The sequence below is a fragment of the Triplophysa rosa genome, linkage group LG20 (genome assembly GCF_024868665.1).
Source record: "Triplophysa rosa linkage group LG20, Trosa_1v2, whole genome shotgun sequence".
NCBI classification, from domain to species: domain Eukaryota; kingdom Metazoa; phylum Chordata; class Actinopteri; order Cypriniformes; family Nemacheilidae; genus Triplophysa; species Triplophysa rosa.
In genome coordinates this window covers 3377643-3400194 of record NC_079909.1, presented here as the reverse complement: position 1 = coordinate 3400194, position 22552 = coordinate 3377643, and the positions used below count along the sequence as shown (strand labels likewise).

General features: G+C 39.2%; 1 protein-coding gene across 7 annotated transcripts in view; it reads left to right on the top strand.

Moving 5' to 3' along the window:
* The window catches only part of atp2b2 (ATPase plasma membrane Ca2+ transporting 2), a 176908-nt gene extending 156729 nt beyond the window's left edge, over window positions 1-20179 (top strand). For 5 of the 7 annotated variants that reach the window (XM_057361621.1, XM_057361626.1, XM_057361623.1 and 2 more), the window contains 7 exons: window positions 193-299; window positions 1385-1576; window positions 7725-7938; window positions 8060-8271; window positions 9477-9584; window positions 11261-11443; window positions 17461-20179. In XM_057361621.1, coding sequence (XP_057217604.1) covers window positions 193-299; window positions 1385-1576; window positions 7725-7938; window positions 8060-8271; window positions 9477-9584; window positions 11261-11443; window positions 17461-17769 — 1325 coding nt within the window. In that variant the 3' untranslated portion in view covers window positions 17770-20179. Of the gene's footprint in view, window positions 1-192; window positions 300-1384; window positions 1577-7724; window positions 7939-8059; window positions 8272-9476; window positions 9585-11260; window positions 11444-11828; window positions 12001-14555; window positions 14605-17460 lie in introns of all 7 variants that reach the window. The other 2 variants (XM_057361627.1, XM_057361625.1) reach the window with 1 other exon arrangement.
* Window positions 20180-22552: the final 2373 nt, after the last annotated feature.

The following is a 22552-nucleotide window of genomic DNA, read 5'->3' as shown; positions in this document are numbered from 1 at the left end:
CTTTGTATGTAATTTACGTGCTCAAATCTCAGATGCAGACTGTCCTCATAGTCTAAATGCCAAAGATTGACACTGATCACGTGACTGTGAAACAGCTGGCAGGTGCTCAATAATGTGATTTTATGAATTAAACATCAGTCAGTCTGAATAATTACGTATAATACAAATAATACATTTTGTAATGTCTAACAGGTATCATTGATAGTACACTGGTGGACCAGAGGCAGGTGGTAGCTGTAACCGGTGACGGGACCAACGACGGTCCGGCCCTTAAGAAAGCTGATGTCGGTTTTGCAATGGTGAGAGAAGATACGCTCCCAAATTCATCCGGTCGAGCTGTGGAAAAGCAGCCGTAATGTTGTAACTTTATCCTGGAGTCTGCTCAGATGCAGACTGTCCTCATTTTCAGCACTATCTCACACAGCTCAAGAGCACGACGAGAGCGCCCCCTTGTGCGAGGAACCTCTTTTCATGCCTGTGTCTATGACTTGACTTGCATAAGCTTGACTTGAATACAGCTTGTGTCAGCACCATCTTGCCATTTGTATTTTCATGAGATCAGCTGTGGCACTGGCCGAGAGCATGTTCTTATATTCCTCTTGATCAGACTGACACGCTCTGCCTGCGGTTTTACCATGATTTTACTGTCAGCTGGTGCTTGGGGGAATGCAGTCCCTCAAGCTAGATTTCACATTGTGTGGTGAAACGTGTTTACACAGACAACAGTCAGTTATAACCTCACTCACTGTCTATAGTTTGGTCTAGCTTTGTTTCTATTGGCTCTTCCTCATGACATTTGATTTGGCTCTTGAAAATATATCCTGGTCACATTTTTACCTTCAAATTAAGTAATATTAACAAAAAAAGATGTCCTTGTTTATTATACAGGCAGTAGAGTAAAATACTACAACCATTTAAATGATACGATTTTTATACGTCATATGTACAGTAAAATATGCAGCAAATCTTTAAGATCATTTTTAGCGAAATATTTCTTTTTTTCTTTGGATTTTCGGGTTAAAATATGACCTAGACATGTTGCATCTTTCATCTCTCATGTTTTTGTTACATGTTCACATGTCTAGACAGCATATATGCTTAATAATTGTCATCTCTGTTAAATCACATTTATAAAAAAAGATCATAATAAAGTACTAAAAACAAAAATCGATCATATGTGAAATGGTTTCATTTAACTACAGACATTTTATGTTTTCAAGACAAACAAATAATCTTTTTAATAAATACTGTATAATTTTTAGTAAACAGTCCCGAACACTACACAAGCGTTAATTACGTTATACATTAATATTTTTTATTCTTTCGTGCCAAATAGTTTTTGTTTGTTTCATTTATGCTTAAATGTGTATGTATGTGTTGATAGGGAATCGCAGGTACAGATGTGGCCAAAGAGGCGTCTGACATCATCCTGACAGATGATAATTTCTCCAGCATTGTGAAGGCTGTGATGTGGGGACGCAACGTCTACGACAGCATCTCAAAGTTCCTGCAGTTCCAGCTGACGGTTAATGTGGTGGCTGTGATCGTTGCCTTCACCGGAGCATGTATCACACAGGTCTGTGTCTGCCTGCTCACATCCACATGCTGATGCAATAAGATCTGATGTTCCTAAATCATGATTTAAGGAGTGGATCAATTACAAAAAGTGTACTAATTGACACCTGACGAACAGGCAAAAATCCTTATACTGAATCTGACCCAAACACTGACAAGCAGTGTCTAGCGACCACCCACAACATCCTGGCATGAGCAAACTTCTTGCATCCAACTCACATCAAAGACAATTTGTCCAACCTACTATGAAATCTTAAATTAGACTGTGTGGAGGTACAGGGCACCTTCAATGCTTTTATCTGAAGAAGAAATATATATATACTGTATATATATATATATATACAGTATATATATATATATATATATATATATATACGTATATAGGCCAAGGACTTCATCCGTGTGATCTAAATTAGCATTGTTTAATTTCCTAGAGGATCACTAACCTAATAAATGATGCAGCACTTCTAGAGAAAGAGTCTGGACTGTTTCACATCACTTAACTGAACTTCTAATGAAATCAAAATGGACACTTAGTCTACAGGGTTCGTACGGGTGCTGGAAATCCTGAAAAATGATTGATTTTTAATGTGGTGTTTTCAAGGTTTCGGGATAAAGGGCTTGAAACTGCTTGACATTTTAATTGCTTCATTTTCATATCAAATGGCGGCTACATATGAAGAGTTCAGATGCAAAACTACCGTGGCCGAGAAGTGCAAAACAAAACAACAAGTTGCAAAATCAAAATGACAAATCTAAAAGCAAAATCAAAAAGACAAATCTGAAAACGCAATATCAAATCTAAAAACAGAATAGCAAATCTTAAAACACAACAACAATTCGGGAAACAAAATAACAAGTCAGAAACCACATCGACAAGTCAGAAAACACAACGACAAATCAGTCAAACCGGAAAAGGTAGGTATTTTGTTGAAATGGGATAGCTACTGCTGATTGGATGAAGCTCCTGTCAATCAAGATATCCAGGACGCTCAATGAGAAAGGACATGCATATGTGATACAGCGCATATTCATTGATTAAGGTTCAAAAGCCACATTTTGTTAATAAAGTTGAAACGGGCGATGCATTAGGAGTAGATGCGTGTCTGTTTCACACTGCATGCATGAGCAGAGTCTTCACGCGGCGTGAGCCCTGAGCAGCACGCATAGACTGCCTGTCTACCATCCACGATCGTTTTCCCCTCACAAGATACAATATAAGCATATAACATGATATGTACGTTAATCTGTGTCCCTGTTGGTTATGGTGAGAGAGTGACTGACACGATCGTTTGTTTCGCTTACAAATATAAACATAAGCCTATACGCGTGCGGTGTACGCGATGCTGCGCGTCTCGGCCGATGTGTGAAGCCAAGCTGGAAAGCGATAACTTTGCTATGGTTTTGTTTGTACAACTGTAAAAAAAATGTGAACGAATATGAAGAGACGTTCAGAACAACTTAGCCACACCGCACTCGTCAGATGCGCATTTTCACAGTATTGTTATAGGCTTATGTTTTCATATTTATAAGCGAAAACAAACGCACGCGTCAGTCACTCTCTCACCATAACCCACAGGGACACAGATTAAAGTACATATAATGTTATATGCTTATTTTGTATGTATCTTGTGAGGGGAAAACGATCATAGATGGTAAACAGGCAGTCGTCTTTAAGCTGCACTATGCGTGCTGCTCAGGGCTCATGCCACGCGAAGACTCTGCTCATGCATGCAGTGTGAAACAGACACGCATCTACTCCTAATGCAAGATGAGCCCGTTTCAACTTTATTAACAAAATGTGACTTTTGAACCTTAATCAATGAATATGCGCTGTATCACATATGTCCTTTCTCATAGTACATCGAGCGTCCTGGATATCTTGATTGACAGGAGTTTCATCCAATCAGCAGTAGCTATGCCATTTCAACAAAATACCTACCTTTTCCGGTTTGACTGATTTGTTGTTGTGTTTTCTGACTTGTCGATGTGGTTTCTGACTTGTTATTTTGTTTCTCGAATTGTTGTTGTGTTTTAAGATTTGCTATTGCGTTTTCAGATTTGTCATTTTGATTTTGGATTTTTTATTTTGCTTTTAGATTTGTTTTTAGTTTCGCGATTTGTTGTTTTGTTTTGCACTTCCCGGCCACCGTACAAAACCCTCTAGAAACAACCTCCGTCAAAAACGAGATTATGATGTTAAGTGATATATACAAATCCATATTCTTTAAAATAATTAATTTAGTCTATTGCAGGATTAGGCCTAATGAAATGATGCAAAACTCGTCTCAAATAATATTAGGCAATATATTATTATATTATATATAATTTTTTGACAAAAAGTAGACTAGATAACCGAAGTAATAAAAAGTGAAAATAGACCACGTTATTTGGCAATATAGATAATAATAGAAAATAAGAATTTTCCATCTGTTTCCCCTACATACTTTATAAATTTATAAATATTATTCCCCGTAATATTGTAATTGCGATTATTATTATTGATTCAATTTACATTGAAGTAGGCTTTTGCTTTCAAATGTTTTAAAACTCTCTGTCAGGCAAATGCATTCCGTATTCTTTATATAAACATTCTGCTCCTGAAATACTTGATTACTGTTATCAACAGGTCAACATTTTACACATTCAAAATCATCAAAAAAAACTATGCAATAAGTATATCTGTTATTTGTGACCGCTCTAAATGGCGGCGCATCTGTAAAAGGATAAAAACGCATACAAACGCGCTATAAATGCGCCGATAGGCATCCATTATCCAAGCACAATTAGCGCATGAATCAAGTGTCATTTTTAGTCATGTAACTGTTTCTTAAGAGTAATGTACCGCAGCCGAGTGCGCAGTTTGGGAACCCCGAGAGTTATAGTTGAAAATCGCAGAGCAGTTGTGATTTATAAATTACCCCCCCCCCACATCTGTATTTCATGTGGCGCATTCGCACAGGATAAATGAAGCCTGTGATTTTACTCAAATTTACTGACTTATTTCCCGGATGTGATGGCAAGGCTTTGCGTATAGTTTGTATAGCCTATAGTTGTATGGTGTTTAATGATACATGACCGTACCTGACAAACTCAATGACATTCTGCACCCAGAAGTGCAGTACAGAATCAAGTGCTTTGCTGCAGGAGTCCTATTTTAGTGGCGCAGCCACAGGGCGGGTGGGTAATCAACAGGTTTTATACTGCCAGGCTTAAAACTAGACACCTGAAAATGACACAGACTGAATAGTTGGGACAGTCATTGCTGAGAACATTGCTGAGAACAGCACCCCTGCATCTAAAGTTCATTATTCTATACTATAGAGTAGACTAAAATCAATATTTTTAATGAATAATTTGTCCGAAACCTCAGGATTCAAAGAAGTTGGCTGGACACTTTTCTATACCATGAGGCCACAGGAGCTGAGGAACCCAAATTCGAAAAATTTTAATGATGTGTCGGTGCCAAAAATTTATTACTTGTGGTTGCTAATTTTACTTGTTTAACAACGCCTGAAATAATATTATTGTGATTGTTGTTAGTACATACTGTAGGTAAGCAAACATAAGGGACATGTGACAGTGTCCTTAATGTTTCATTAATAGCAAAATACCACCAAGGTGAGCAATGCACCAAACACTCGGCAGCTTCAGACCTGTCTCTCTCCTCCCATTTATTGCAAAAACACTTGCAAGGGCAGTTTTCAACCAGGTGTCTTGGTACCTATCCCAGAATAAACTACTGTATGACAAGCAGTCTGGCTTCAAAACAAACCACTCCACTGAGACTGCTCTGCTGTCGGTCACAGAAGCACTGCGGCTAGCCAAGGCAGAATCTAAATCCTCGGTCCTGATTCTGCTAGACCTATCTGCAGCGTTTGACACTGTCAATCACCAGATACTGCTAGCAACCCTGTCACTCTAGGAATCTCAGGCACTCCTCTCCGATTGGTTCAAATCCTACCTCTCCGGCAGATCCTTCAGGGTGTCATGGAGGGGCTCGCTGTCCACTGCTCACCACATGATCACTGGGGTCCCTCAGGGATCGGTGCTTGGACCGCTGCTTTTTTCCATCTACACGACATCCTTGGGACCCATCATACAAGCACACGGCTTCTCGTATCACTGTTATGCTGACAACACCCAGATCTACATCTTGTTTCACCCAGACGATACCACTGTAGCAGCTCGCATTACAGCCTGCCTAGAAGACATCTCAGCTGGATGAAAGAGCATCACCGCCAGCTGAACCCTGCCAAGTCAGAACTACTAGTGTTTCCGGCACACCCCATGGTGCAGCACAATCTCACCATCCAACTTGGCAATACCACAACACTCCTTTCAAAACAGCCAGGAACCTCAGAGTCATATTTGATGAACAGCTGTCCTTCAATGATCACATTGCAAAGACAACGCGGTCATGCCGATATGCCTTATTCAACATTAGAAAGGTTAGACCCTATCTCACTGAGCATGCGGCACAACTCCTTGTGCAGGCCCTGGTGATCTCAAGGTTAGACTACTGCAATTCTCCAATACTCCTTCCTGGTCTTCCTGCAAAGGCTATCAAACCACTCCAGCTGGTTCAGAATGCAGCAGCACGCCTTGTTAAAAAGGCTACCCCTGTTAGCACTGCGATCCCTGATAATATCTTTCTGTTTCTTGCCGAGATTGACACAGCACAGCAGCCAACCAGCGCCTGCGAATCTCCGTGCGGGGGAACGTCCCGCCCACAGAACTGAGTGTGGAGATAAGCAGGAGCGCTGACGCAGAAGTGAACTTTCACTGTTTTTTTTCTGTTTGTTTACTTTAGTTTATGATTTCACGGGTGTTATGCGTTAATGCCATGTAAGTACTTCAGTGACTGCATTATAATTCACAATTGTGTGATAGATTAGACTTTCCGACATAACATGCATCGCTAACGACGGCTAATAACGAGTGTATTGTGCCGGTTTATGGTCTATGTATAGTGCTACCACACATATATGTATATAAGTTTATGCCAACGTTGTTTATATGTTTACGTGGTTGTATTGTTAGATATTCCGATCTGAGATGTTTCGATTAAAAACAACAGGCACATGTGCTTGTTACACGCCTGCATGCGCACGTGCTTATGTCTGATCAGCACACCGTTGGCGTAATATAGCAAGCTTGGCTTACGGTTTACCTTGCTAATTTTCTCTTGTATTCCTTTCTCTTGATTATGTACATGTTTATTATTGTTATGTACTTTGTAAGTTTATTCTTTCTCTGTATTTCTGTCTTTAATAGACAAACCACACGTACACCACGTGAACTAAATATTTGAGTTGTGGTGACGAAAATAAACGGGTTATTCCCAACCGACATCTAAGAATCAGTCTCTTACCGGACACCCTGTGGTGGGTTTCAATCTTACCAGAAGACACCCTAACTAGGAACGTGTCAATATAAGTTGAACAATTTTTTCACGCCTTGTCTTCCAACAGCCCAAAAGGGCTCATTTGACACCCCTCTTCATCTCTCTCCACTGGCCTTCTCATAAGGGCAGTACATCGCTTTCCTGCTCATTCTACTTCACAACTCCTTCCTGGTGGAACATTCTTCCTAACTCAGTCCGGTCAACCACATCTCTCACAACATTCAAGAAACTACCTAAAACCCATCTCTTCTGTGAATACTTTACAGCAAAATGAAGAAAAAAAACCACTAACCCTCTCTCTTTCTCTCAACAGGTATTGGTCTAGCTTTTGTTGAAACTAGTAACTTTGTATTAGCACCTATTGAATTACTGCTCCTGTATGACATATCGCTTATTGCTCCCTGAACTCTATGTAAGTCGCTTTGGATAAAAGCGTCTGCTAAATGACTAAATGTAAATGTAAATTTAAGTTGGGAATGTCATTTTAGGATCTTTTTTAGCACAATATCATCACTTTTTGTGATTAAGTAATGTATGTATACTGGAAAAGCATGAAAACACACATTGAAAGTACTGGAAACATCCTGGAATTTTACTTTGTAAAAGGTGTAAGAACCCTGAGTCTAACCTTGAGTCAAATCTGTTTTTCTGGGCCATTTGCCCACATAAGAATACACAACAATATTGTCCTAGTGTTAGTGACGAAGTTCTGTCAGTTAAACTGGCTGGTGTGTTGTTTCAGGATTCTCCTCTTAAAGCAGTCCAGATGTTGTGGGTCAACCTGATCATGGACACGTTTGCATCTTTGGCTTTGGCCACCGAGCCGCCTACTGAATCTCTGTTGATGCGAAAACCCTACGGTCGAAACAAACCTCTGATCTCCAGCACCATGACCAAGAACATCCTGGGCCACGGCATCTACCAGCTCATAATCATCTTCACTCTGCTGTTTGCCGGTGAGTCACTTGACTCAAAGTCTTCAGTACTGTTTATTTAGGAGGGAAGATATTGTTTTATAGGAGATCAGTATGTATCATAAATAATGATGTATAATCTTGTGTTGTTCTCATGATCCAGGTGAGCAGATATTTGACATTGACAGCGGCAGGAATGCACCACTGCATTCCCCTCCATCTGAGCACTACACCATCATTTTCAACACTTTCGTCATGATGCAGCTCTTCAATGAGATCAACGCCCGCAAGATCCACGGAGAGAGGAACGTGTTCGACGGCATCTTCAGAAATCCCATCTTCTGCTCCATTGTTTTGGGCACTTTTGCAGTTCAGGTACCGGCAGCGTTCAGTTTACAGGATGAGCTAGTGTCATTTTTGAGCTGCTAGCATCACCAAACTGATAGACTTATGCCATGTGCCTTTGGTCAAACAGATGTTTGAAGTGCATTTACATGGGCGGTTGTATTCGAGTCTCTCTGTCCAGTTGTACATGACACAATAGGTAACAGGATATTCACACATCTTACCCCACCTCAGTTCCGGAGCCGAGTCAGATTGTAGCTCGATCATGGTGTAAATGCTTAAAACTATTCAGCTACAATTGTGTTATACATATGGCGTCATCAAATGTGTACTTACAATTACAAATTTTACTGTAGATGCGGTAAATGATGGCCACGCTACCGAAGCGCCACCTAGTGGCTGTTACCAAAAAAGCATCGTAGTTCGCCACTTGGGTTTTATTCTCTTTGTTGACGGTCGATTGCTCTTCTTTGCATTCCCGGATGTTACACTTGGTTGTAGCCAAACGAAATTCTCAAGTCGAATTTGATGTCCTGAATATTGAGACCTGAATTTTCGACCTTGAAAGCGTGAACTTGAATAATGAAAACTGAATTTCACAACCCAAATTTTTAGGACGGTGAATTCGTACAAAAAGATTTTCAAATTATTAAAATCAAGGACAATAAGATTTGAGGTAATAAATTCGGTAGCTTTTTCAAATTCGAGTCCAGGGGCCTCATGTATCAACGCCGCGTACGCACAAAAACGTTGCATATGCCAACTTTCACGCTCACGGTCAGATGTACTAACAGTGAAATTAACGTGAGATTGTGCATTCCTTCACGCCAACTTCATGTCTGGAGTGAGTTTTTTTGTGCGTACGCACATTTACAGCTTTGTCTGTACGCAATGTTTTAATATGGAATCAACGCAAGTCTTCGTACATGAGGCCCCTGGTGATATAAATCTGACGCCATATATCCAGGACTGTTGATCCGATTTCGCAGAATTTACATGTTTGCTTTATTGTGACTAAAACCTTCTAAACGTTGACTGAAAGTAGGGCCACACAGTGTTGCAGTGGGACGTTTTATGTTTGTTTAAATGTTACATTTGGTTTTTGACCCAGTAATAATACAGTCATCGTGAAAAGGTTCCAGATGACTTGATATGAGGTAGGAAGAGCTACAAATACAGCTGACGCACATGTTATTAGCTTCTTACATTTCTAAACTTGTTTCTTAACATTTTAGATTGTGATTGTGCAGTTTGGAGGAAAGCCATTCAGCTGTTCTCCTCTGGACCTGGAGAAGTGGATGTGGTGTGTGTTCCTGGGACTGGGAGAACTGGTTTGGGGACAGGTAAACAACACTAATTGGTGCATTTGTCTTACTGCAGGTGTATTCAATTCAAGTTCCAAGAGGTCTGGTCTTTATATTTTCTTCCAAACGGAGGTCCGGACACTATGTTTTTTTTTAATAAATAAATATTTAATCAATTCAGCCCAGTTGGATATACTGTATAAACGATATGATCTTTTATCAGGCTATTTATTTTATATTTTGATATCCACAGTATGTATTGTATGTATTGTAGGCTCTGTGGCTTTAGGGGAATGCCCTCTTAATAGAAGTCTGATAATTAATATTTGTAAATAATAAAACTACTGACAACATACACACAGCAAATGTAATGTAACAGTTAAAATGCTCTCATCATAAACAGAAAACAAAGTTACTTAGTAAATTAGCCTTTCCATGCCATTCATAACAGAACTACTTCTATCTTTAAATAATTTCCCAATTAGAACATTGTTCGTTACAAAATGTGTCCCTGCTTGTGAAAACCCAGCAAAAGTCCTTCATAAAATCACCCTACAGAATATTCTGTGAAAATATTACAATAGCTTCAATATTGACTGAATAATGCAAAAATCTTAGTGAAATTAATGCTTGAAATTAATCTTTGATGGCTATCTAATCTATCTATTTTATCTAATAATCAATTAGATTATGAGACTTTAGCCTGGGTTTTCACAGGGTCACAAATGTATACATGCTAATGCTAAATGTAACGTTAGATAAAAACCTTATGATTCATAAAATATCACAAATCTGGTTGAAAGGTTGGAGTCATATAGCAAACAGTAAACAGACTGACGGATTACAAATGCTTTAATATTTGCTGCATTTTGTTTACGGTTGTGTGTCCATTTACCTGCTCTGCGTGTCTGCACTACAGTTGTTGAAATAAGCAAATGTCTGCTGCTCTTCATGTGGAGCATCTTTGGTTCAAATCTTTGGCAGAGAAGCAACACGTGCAAAGCGGAAAAGGTTCAAATGAAGCGCGTTTGGCGCTAGATAAAGATATTAGAGGATAAAGCGGCAAAAGATCAATTACATAAATGTTCCTGAGAGCGCGTGTGATGTGATGTGTAGACGCGCGGCTCAATTTATACAGCCGAAATAGTCAAAAGTTTTAAATGGTTTATTAGGCTATGTCTCGCGGTCCGGATGGAACGAAGCAGAGGTCCGGATCCGGACTGCGGTCCGCCAATTGAGGATGACTGTCTTAGTGTATGTGATTTGTTTACTTGTTTTAAAGCATAAATAAATGAAGAAATATGTCAGTGGATACAAACTACCATTGTAGAATGATCTAAATGTTTCCACAAAGGGCTTGTTCTTCGTCACAGGTTGGAGACAGTGGAATGACCTTTTCTTCATTTCTTGAAGCATATCTTCGTTGTTCTATCCGAAACCTTGGATGTCCAAATTCACTGTTTTCTGTACCTTTTAAATGATTAAATACTATGTTGTCAAAGTTGACAAGCTTTTTAAAATGTTTTAAATTAGTTAAAATTTTTGTCACTTTTTTCAATTATTTTATTGATTAGATATTTGCAAAACCCAGTGACAAATATAAAGCGTGACTAATAATAACGCTTTAATGATTTAATTAAAACTATGGAGATACGTGGTTTCAAAATGACAGCAGCGATATGAAATCTCTCTTGCACATTCTCGTCGTGCATCAGGTTATATCATCAGTCCCGAACAGCAAGCTGAGATTCCTCAAAAGAGCCGGTCAGCTAACGCGGAAGGATGAAATGCCCGAGGAGGAGCTCAACGAAGACCAGGAGGAGATTGATCACGGGGAGAGAGAGCTCCGGCGAGGGCAGATCTTGTGGTTCAGAGGCCTCAATAGAATTCAAACTCAGGTTAGAAGCACCATCACTCTTTAGATGCGATGAACGTTGCATATTTTTGCAACCAATGATTGAAAAAAAAACAGGTGTAATGCATGACACGTGATTCAATTTGCATGCAGGTTACATTTGAGTAGTGTCATTGAAATAATTGCAAGTCAGTTTTCTGCAGTCTGTCATTATGATTCAGAAGTGCGAGTCAGTCACCTACCCAACAGCTCTTGAAAGTGTTGCTGTGTTTATCATGGCTGCAGCAGCGAGGAGGACCTGACTGAAACCACCTAAACCTCAGCGCTAATTTTACGACGAAGTGTTACGATGTGCGCCGAGAGCCTGTCGTAGTCTTGTAAACAGTGTCCTCATCTCTGAAGCTACATTTGTCTCCCCCTTCCTGCAGATCGGGGTAGTGAACACGTTCAAGAGCGGGACTTCCTTTCAGGGGGCTCTGAGACGCCAGTCCTCCACCACCAGCCAGAATCAGGATGTAACCCATGTTTCTAGTCCTAGTCACGTTTCCTTGACCAATGCCCTTTCCTCTCCTACCAGCACTGCTGCTGCTCCCTATGGGCGTGAGTGAGACTCTTCTCTGGGTGTCTGTCAGGGATGCCTCTATGACATCAGAGCTGCAGCCAATCAATCTGCCAATCACAGCGAAGAGCACAGAGCTGTCAATGAACACGTAAGATTGGCGTATGACAACAAAGTACCACAAGGAAGCTTATAACTGCTTTCAAATCGCTCTTGCGGTACTTTGATGTCATACGCTGATCGTGTACCCATTTTGTGTTTATGATTTACTTAAAGAGTACATAACATGAGATCATGACAATTACATTTCATGCAGTATGTAATGTTGGCGTGTTTGAAAGTAAGCAGTCTGCCAAGTTGTAAATCCGAAGGTGAATGAATAAAGTTATTGGTTTGGAAAAAAGGGAGTCGACTCTGAATCACGCAAACGAGTCGTCCCTAGTCCGATTCGCGAACCGCTGCGGATTTACGTCACTACATATAGTCCCCGCCTACTTTTTGCTAGGACTGCCCACAGAAACTTTACTCTTCTCCCCCAAACACTGTAGCTCGTGAGCCTCATTCGCAGTAGACCAATCACAGCAGACTAGACCATCTGACCAATCACGTCACACTAGGCTAGCGGAAAGGAGGGGATTAGACAGATGAATTATAAGGTAAGAATAACTGCTTTTATTATGAAATAATAGTGTTTTAAACACCTTCTGTGTACATAAACTTATTGTTGGACACTCCAAAAACCAAAGTAGGACCTAAAAAATCCCTAGTTATGTACTCTTTAACATTTTCACCCTTATATAAGAGTCCTCAAATGTTCATGCATTTAGAGTTTAAAATGTCAGGCTTTAGACAAAATGATTAGTATTTGTAGTTATTAGTATAGCACGTGTGTGCTAGCAGTGGCTAATGGTTGTTCATGGTTCTGTTAGTTCATCTTATTGTTTATTTCGCTCTGAATGATGACTCATTTTTATTTTCTCACCAGAAGTGTAGTTTCAATTTGACATAGTACACTATTTTTTGTACATCACGCATTATTCACAGCAGCAATTCAATCATGTGTGTCTGTAATTGACATGTGCTCTGATCTCACACTATTCAATCGTACAGTATTCTCCCTCAGGCCTGATCCTCTTTACACCTCAAAGTGATGTTATTGACTGAAAGATCTTATTATAACATCATATAATCAAATAAGAAATAACATTTGATCTTTTTTTGTATTGGCGTTTTCAGTTGCTAAACGATTAGCCTTAACACAGTTAACTTTTTAACTTTTACATTTTATCACATCAAAATACTGTACCAAAATTAGAAATGCACCGATAAGAAATTTCTCCATGAATGCCGATAGCTGATAATTCAAAGTGAAGATTAAATGAATAATTAATATTGAACATAAAACTAGTGATGATTCTTAACATTTTCTATATACAGAGCACAAAATCATAGCGTTTTTCTGTCCTCTTTTGATTGACGGGATATATCGGCCCTGATCATCGGCTGTTTTTAAAATATATCGTCCGACAGCCGAAAATGTAAAAAATTGCTTTTATTGACCGATACCAATTATAAGCCGCTATATCCAGTGGCGGACTGGGAAGCATAAACCGCCCTGGAGTTTTCGGCCCACATTGGCCCCCCACCATTTCTGTCGACGGGGGGGAAGGGGTGTAACGTGTCATTGCGTAACATGTATACGTGTCCGTCTCGCTAATGCTTTCACTTTGCGTGCATTTGCGTTAATAACGTCAGTCTGTCCATCCCAAGCGTCCATTCCGGTCCCATACATTAGCGGCCTATCAAGAAAAGTTCCGATACTCCAGATGGCCGGCCCGCCCTTGGTCACAGCCGTCGGCCGTCAGTGGGACGGCCGTTCTGGACTTTGACAGAATGTCCTGCTGGTCAGCCCACCCCTGGCTATATCGGTACATCTCTAACAAAAATAGTGTACCATTATTAGGTTAGCCACTTGAATAGAAAAGCCTGCATGTAAAAATAATGTAGCAAACTTTGATAATTACTCTAGTAAACTGTAGTTTAATGGTAAGAATGATGGCAAGTAATCTTACTGTATACTGCAGTATAAATACTACAATATATTACAGTATATTAACATGTGGGATGCATTATATTCAGAATAAATCTCTAAATAAACTACCCGTATACATTATACTTGCCTATATTATCTACATTGAAATAATGTTGAACTATTTACATGATCAACTGCAACCAGATGAACCAGTTTAATTTTAGTCAAACTACCCACATGGGTCTATAGAGGGTCCAGTACCTGCTTCAACAGGCATATACTGTACTGTAAAGTGGTTAACCTGTCTTCCAGTCTGATCTGTTATCTTGGTGTTCGAGGGATTTTGGTCACTTGTGAGCTGGTCAGACTGGAAGGTTAGCTAAACCAGCAGGATTATCACATTTTTTGGACACAGTCATTGTCTAAAGGCATCCCTGAAAATCTGCTTTACTTCTGATTTCCTCTTACTCTTCATGTCACTGTTTATCAGATCATCTTTAACCCACTTCTCAGAAAAAAACATGTTTCAAAACTTTCAATGTACCATGTGTTTGTTCTCCCCAGAGTGCTAAGAGCCCTGGACTAAGGGTGCAGCCTACGGAGTGAATTTAAGGTTGTGAGTCCCTCCATTGTCCGTCGCAAAATTGATGTGAACTAATATTCCACCAACAAACTCACCAGGCTGGGTAAACATTCAAGTATAGCCAATGATATCATTCCCAACATGCCCGAGGCTGCATTGTTGAACTTGCGCGAGACTGTTTGGTTTTTCTGCCTTTGATTTTTCTCTCCACACAGCTACGAAGACGTGTGAAGAGCGTGGCGATTCCTCCCCATAGTCTTGTCTTTTTTGTCGTCTGTGTGGTATAAATCGGAGGCCGCAGGAGGCCCGCAGCGACCCATCTCCTGTCTCGTGGCTTTACTATGTTGGTCATGTAGTCCGCTTTGTCCGTCATTCGCAGAGCTAAACGCTAGGCCAGTCTTCATCTATGTAATTCCTTCTGACATTCCTTTTCATCTGTCATTCAGATCAGTCTGTGTTGAGTTTGTAAGTTTTGCGATTGTTTGATGGTTTCGCTCTTAGTCGTGTTGAAAGTCGCCGGTCGTTTATGGAATAGGAGTTTAAAGTTGAGTTTGCGCTGGCTATGATGGTAGGGAAATCCTTTATTACAGAATTTATGGGCACGATTAGTTTCATATTATTATACTAAAATTAAAAAGAATTGACTTCTATAATTATATTTAAGGGTCATTCTCACAGAACATATATTTCAGTAACACAAGAAATGATCTTAATAAAGATAAATATGTTCTCTGTTTTGCACAAAGAATCATTTTAACACAAAATTAATGAATTCATTTTTTGGATTTTCTACTGAAAATCTCATTACCGTATTTTGAAAATAATAATTGGATGTTCTCAACTGACAAATAATTACAAAATAACTGACAGAATATTCATGTATAATAAAAATGAAGAAACAGTGGAAAAAGGAAGTTATCTTAATTTGACAGAATTTATTTATTTTTGTCTTTCAAATGGCTGCAAGGTTACCAGAATACTTTATATTTCAATAAAACATTTAACATTCTCGTTTTGAACTGCTTACACAACAATATTGGTTGTCATTACCGTAACAGATAAAAATGTCTAAATAGGGATGATTAGTAAAAACTTGTTTAGACATCATGGCTTCTCTTTTTTAGCAATGAAATGGACATTTTTAGGCTGTTACTGTAATGAGATTTTGATGGTTTTATTTTGAAAATAATGTTAAAAATGGGTTAAAGTTTTCAATTTAATGTGTTTAAACATGACGGACCTAGTTTTTGATGCCTTAAAGGGCAATTTGTTGATGTAAGTAGCTTTTAAAAAATCATGTGTGATGTCTTGGACGTCAAGATTTTGTGAGAATCACCCACAAATATAATTCATCAGACTCAACAGCAGGTATACAGTATTGACAGCCCTATTTTTATCTTAGCGATACATAGAGGCTCTGTTCCAAATCCTAGCGTGCTACCTCATTTTCATACTACCTTTTAAGTGGATCCCTTACAACAATTTTCAACAATTCGTAGTTTACTATACATTAGACTTTCATTTGAGCATGTTGCTAATATAACAACCTATTAATTAGCACAAAATGTTACAAAACTCAAATATCGTTTCATGGTCCAATACAATTTCATGGCAAAGCGAAATTAGCTCATTTCAGGCTAACTCATAAAATGTCACTTGTATGCTTCAGTATGATCCGTTTTCACTCCAGTAATGGTTAGGTTTAGGGGTGGCGCCTGCTTTCTTCTAATAATCGTATGTTTTGGTATGTTTCACATTGTGAAAATTCATAGAAAATAGATGCATTATTCCATGAGGTTGGGTTAGACTGTCAAATATTCCTTGGCTTCTACAGTATATGTTTTGAACTGGAATTAATAGACAATCTTCATAATCAACCAGATCCTTGACTCCATAAGAGTTTTGGGTGAATTGTTTTCAGGCACAGTGCATTCTCATTGACGTTAACCATGAAAGACACGTGCAATGGCGGCTTAGATTTTGGTGTAATGATCTTAGAAGGTAGCATACATTTGTTGCTTGCTTTTGTAGATTTAAGTGTCCTGTATACTAGGGTTTGTAACCGAGCCACAGAATGCAATATGAGCCCGATTTTAGAAAACGTTGTAAACTTTCGAAAGGAATTATTGGCTCTTTTCTATGTTTTTTTGTAATCCTGCCAAACTGTATTTTAGTGTAGTCCTCTGAACCTGGACAAAGACCATTTTCAGCCTATACTTGAGTGTTTACACAGAGACGCATGGAGTTGTTGAAAGAACAGACGTTGCGTTTGTTCTCGTCTCTTCTTCTTGTTTGTTCATCTGAACATTTCCACGTGGTGTTGTCCTGAGCTGCATGTCGTGTTTAGTCGTTGAGTTGGCTTGTCAAGCTTTTGTTTTGCTACTGTTGTGTCGTGACCCTATGCTCTCGTAGCATAGGATCCACTGTCCCAGTCATCCTGTATTGAGTGTTTTTGCGTTGACCTTATACCTCCAACATCATTCTGGATCTCAAAGGCTAATCTTTTCCTTTGACCAACTTTCCACCAAATGTTTTCAACTTGCATGCTGTTATTTCTTTATTTCCTTTCGGTTGTGTTGAATTAACAATGCTTGTCTCTAGGTATACAGCTCTTTGGACCTTTTGAACACTGTATACGTTACCGTGTACTGTGCGGTACATAAAAGCATTGCCTATGTTTTCTTCTTTCTTTTGACAGTCTCTTTATTTGACCATGAGTTTGAGTGACCTATCCTTGAGTTGCTTTGAACTTTTTTCCATGCAAACGCCAAACCGTCCCAGTGCACGGTATAGAATAAGCGTATAGACTGCTGACTTTCCTTCTTCCCGACCCTCAGCAAAAATGTGGAATTTCAAGCATCTGACGTTGTTCTTTTCCTCACGCAGATACGTGTCGTGAACGCATTTCGTAGCTCGCTCTACGAAGGCTTGGAAAAACCCGAATCCAGAACCTCCATCCACAATTTCATGAGTCACCCGGAGTTTAGAATAGAGGACTCGACGCCCCACATTCCTCTCATAGACGACATCGACATGGACGACGAGGCCGCCAGAAAGAACTCCACTCAACCCTCGTCTCCCAACAAGAACAACAACGCCATCGACAGCGGTATCAATCTGACTACCGACACGAGTAAATCAGCCGCATCCTCCATTACCGGGAGCCCGCTTCATAGCCTGGAGACATCACTTTAGCTGCCTCACGCCGGAGATTGTCCACCAACCGTCTTAGACCAAACCTTACTAAAAAGTGCCCGTTGACTGAAGGTGCGGTCACGTTCTTTTGTTGTGTATGACCGGGATGGGAAGGACGGACTTGTTTACGTCGACGGCGGAGTGACTGGAGAAACAGTGTGAGCAACATTACCACTCCTATTTCCTGAGGAAACGAGAGACTACTTGAGTAATTTAAAGCTATTGTTAATGTCGCTCCTGCATGAATGTACATTACCCAGGTTTTTCTTTGAAGAAGGCTTTATTTTGATTGAAACGTTGGGATTGGCTATTTTAAGACAGCTTCTCTGATTCACTGATCTGTGAGAATTGTGTGTGGCATGTATCTCATTGTATAGATTTCTTTGGTTAAGGTGTATCCGGGCAGCAGGGCTCAACTTGCACAGTAGATTCGCACCTGCCGGAAAGGAGAAACCCTTCAGAATTGATTAAGCGTACATATATATTTATAGATCCATTATAAATATATATTTACAGAGTTTATCTTTATTTGTTGGCATGTTGCCTTGTTCTGCTTCAATGACTCTTAACTACTTTAACTTATTTAAGTCCTAAAAAGAATGTAATTTGTTTACAAAACCTTTAGATACGTCCTGTTTTCTTTGTAGGGTTTAAAACTACTTTCCTGGGTTCAAAACCACGCGGCAGACGTAGACAGTTGTTCAGTTTCTCCTCTAGGTGTTTTATTACCAATTGTGTGCTGGACTTGCCTGCTATTTTGTCGACTAATGTAGATCTTTTTTAGAGGATAACAAAAAGAAACAAAAACATAGTGGGATATAGCGTTAATGTGGCATCTTAGTATTACACGATCCACGGCGAGCACCCCCACCCGAAAAAACGACGTTTGGCATACAATTCGAAGCTGGAACGATCTCGCGGTCGTGTGAGCGGATACTTCAGGTTGGGTTGAAATGTTTTCTTTGGAAATGAAAAAGTTTCAGATGAATTTTATGTTGGAAACATGTTAACTGTTCAAACTTCTATTTGGCATCTCTGTATGGAAATCAAAAATGTGTTAAAATATTGTGCTATATTGTGTTGATTCATCTTTTTTTGACGTTTGATTTGTAGATTTCTTTCGTCTAAGGAGCCCAGCTCCCGAGCTGACGTCCCTTTGAACAACTGAAGTACGAAACGAAACAAAAAAGGAATGTTGCTTTTGACTCTTTTCTTAAAAAAAGAAAAACCCGAAGCAAAACAAACAAAAAAAAAACATACATTTATGATCCTTTTCTGCACTATCCGGATATGAATGAATTTCTGTGGTGTAAATTTAGATGTGCTTCTGTGTTAAAAAACAAGATTGTCTTCCTGCAGTCAGTAAAATATACTCTAGCATCTCAACAGTATTCACTAGTGGTAACTATTTATTGTACTGGAGAACCGAAAAGACAAACGGGGTCTATGGGAAGGCACACTTGCAGAGTCACCCATGTGTTCATTCCTCCATCATTACCAATTGGAAACGTGGACAGACGTGATGTCATACGCTTAATATGCAAGTTCAAACGAGATCGTTTTTCTTTCTTAGTTTGCTCATGGAGAGAGGGCGCACAAGCTTTAACTGTTAGCTCAGGCATTGCAAACACGACAAGAACAAGAGAAAACGATGTCGTTTAAGACCGGCTGTCAGTCACGGAAACGCATTTCATTCTCACAACATACGCACCTCGCCCGTTTTTTATGGCGACGTGGAGGAGTTTGTCTTGAACCGCGTGTGGATTGTAAGGACTCCGGATGTGAACTTTTACAGTGTGAATGGCCAGTTCGATTTGATACAGTTTAGTTTCGCGCCCTGCGTTGACGGGCCAACTAACGGATGCAGTTTAAAACGTGTATAACCAATAAACCGAAATGACAAGACGGTCTAATAATCACAGACAATAATAATAGTAATAATAATATTTCTTGCAATACATCGGCTTCTATGTACTGTACTTAGCAGCATGCATTTTGTGGAACAAAGAACAAATGACGCCACAGGTACTTTTGGCGCACTAGCAATTTATGGGTAAATGAAAAGTGTTCATCCATCTTGTTTTTATGAATTTTATAATCTATACAATAATTGTAAATAAAGAACTTAATGTCTTTGTTCATTTAATACTATGCAAAAAGCTTTTGATTGTTTCTCATCTACTCTAGAGTGTGTTGCTGGAATGTTTGTGGTCTCAAAGTCAGTAAAACAAAACAACAACAACAAAACGAGAAAAGAAATATGTGATGTAAATGATTTTCTAGCCTGACAACATGAACTGACTCTTGTTGCTTCACTGTTCATAGCACCATTCCGGTCAGGAGCGCAAGTGATGAAATGAAATGACCGAAAAAAAACCAAGCACTTAATAAATTCCCCGAGGAGCATGAACCAGTGTCCCGTGAGAAGTGTGCGTGTCTGGTGTGTTATCTGTTTCTGTGGCACGTCGTGGATGTATCCCACAGATTTCAATGATGTTGGGGTCGGCGTGCGACCGGAGGTCGATCGTTCTGATGTGGCATTTATTATGTATGCTGCACCACATGACTGAGAAGATCAATCTGTGCTGTTGTTTCTCTCTATTTGTCATCTTTTTGAATTAATGATCATATTTCTTGATGACATCCCGTCGGCGGTAGGGGTCGTCTCAGAATGCTGTACCGCCATATGGCGGATCTCTGAGGTTTTATGGGGCTTCTGATGAGAACTGTTGCAGGCGGCCTTCAGTTCCAGCGCCAAAAGCCGAGATATTTTGGGAACTGCCGATGACAACAACAATAAATGCAATAAAGTGAAATAATATTTAGAAAGCAGTAAGTATTATCTGTAGCGCGACAAGCCACTTTTAAACAACTATTTCACAATTACTGCAAAAACTAACGTGTCATTATAGAAATACCCTAAAGTGATAGTTCACCCAAATTCTGCCATCATTTGCTCACCCTCTTGTCATTTCAAACCTGTATGACCTTTCTATTGCAGAACACTAAAGGAGATATTTTGAAGAATGTTGGTAACTAAACAGCACTGATCCCCGTTCACTTCTATTGTATGGACACAAAATCAATGCATGTAAATGGGGGCGAGTTACCAATGTTCTTCAAAATATCTTCTTTTGTGTTCTGTAGTCATACAGGTTTGAAATGACAAGAGGGTGAGAAAATGATGACAGAATTTTCATTTTTGGGTGAACTATCCCTTTAATTGTAAAGTTGCTCTGGCAGGCAGTACAACCAAAACAGCATGTTATTTGAAGCACAATGTACTATGTACAGCTCTTGAAGGCACTTTAATTGTCTCGGATTCATTTTCATGGGTTTTTTGGTACAATTTTGCTTTACAGAAAATACTTCAGAATTGATTCCAAAAGAATGGATTACGAGGCAATGGGAATCAAGAGTCGGTGCCAAACACTGGAATCGATTCCATCAAAGGAAATGGACTCGTCTTTAAAAGCCTGTTGATGCTCAATCTCTGCCTCATAGCCAGTTTTATCGGTTTTAACTTAATCACCTGTTTAGAAAGTTCAGACTTCAGAAAAAGCTGCTGGATGCAATCTAGAGCTGTAGAGTCACAATGCTGACTTGAAATATTCCGTATGGAAGCACAAAAATAAGGATTGGATGCCATAATTGTGTTGTATTAACAATGTGATAACAAATAATTTTGTTTTTTTGATAAAGAAAAGAAATCAAAGGAGAATCGAAACAACAGGAAGGAATCACTTCTTGGAAACGATTCTTTCAAATCCAAAATCAAGAATGGAATCAAACAGTGCAAACTGACATTAGCGGTGCACAAGCAAGTATAAAAATAAGGAAATAGAAATGATAGAAAACAGAAACATTCTGGTGGAATCATTTTTTTTATCAGCTGTCAAAAGAATCAAGATTATCTGTAGATTTGTAATCAGACCAAATTTGTCAAATGATGTTTCATAAAATGTACAATAACAACACTGACTGGAAAGTCGCAAAATTGCTGTAACAGGAACTGGGGCATTTTAAAGAAAGAAGGGATAGTTTACAGAAGAAAAAAAATCTGTCATCATTTACTCATCCTCAAGTTGTTCCAAACCTGTATACATTTCCTTGTTCTGTTGAACACAGAGAAAGATATTTGGAGGAATGTTAGCAACTGGAATTTCTGGGACATCATTGACTACCATAGTAGGAATAATTTATTGTATCGTTTTTTTCTTCTGTTGACCACAAAGTGAGATATTTTGAGGAATTTAGGAAAGCAATCAGTTCTAGGGAGCCTTTGACTACCATTGTCATTTTTCCTACTAGTCAATGATGTCCCAGAAATGTCAGTTGCTAACTTTTTTCCAAATATCATGTTTTGGCATTTTAGGTTTGACTCGTTTTTTGAGTGTTCTTCAAGTGAACTCATAAACATGAATGACCAAAGAAGTGTGACATTAGGGTGTAACCCGTGGCCCCGCCCACTTATGGACAAACATCTTTTCTTCTTTTTGTCTTTACATATTTAAACGCTACTGTAAAACCGCATTAGGTTTTGAGCTTCTTTGGACACCCGAGTGAAGAACAATGGACATTTTTAATGTACAGTAGGTACTGTACTGGAGTCTAAGGTGTGGCTACATGAGACTTATAGTGATGTAATCAAAATGAGGACTACACTCACTAATATTCAGATTCTCAATTACCAACAAACATGTAAATTGAATGACCAGTCTTGAATTACGATAGAGATGGGTTAGCCAGATAATGCAACACGTGATTAAAGCACCAGAGGGCG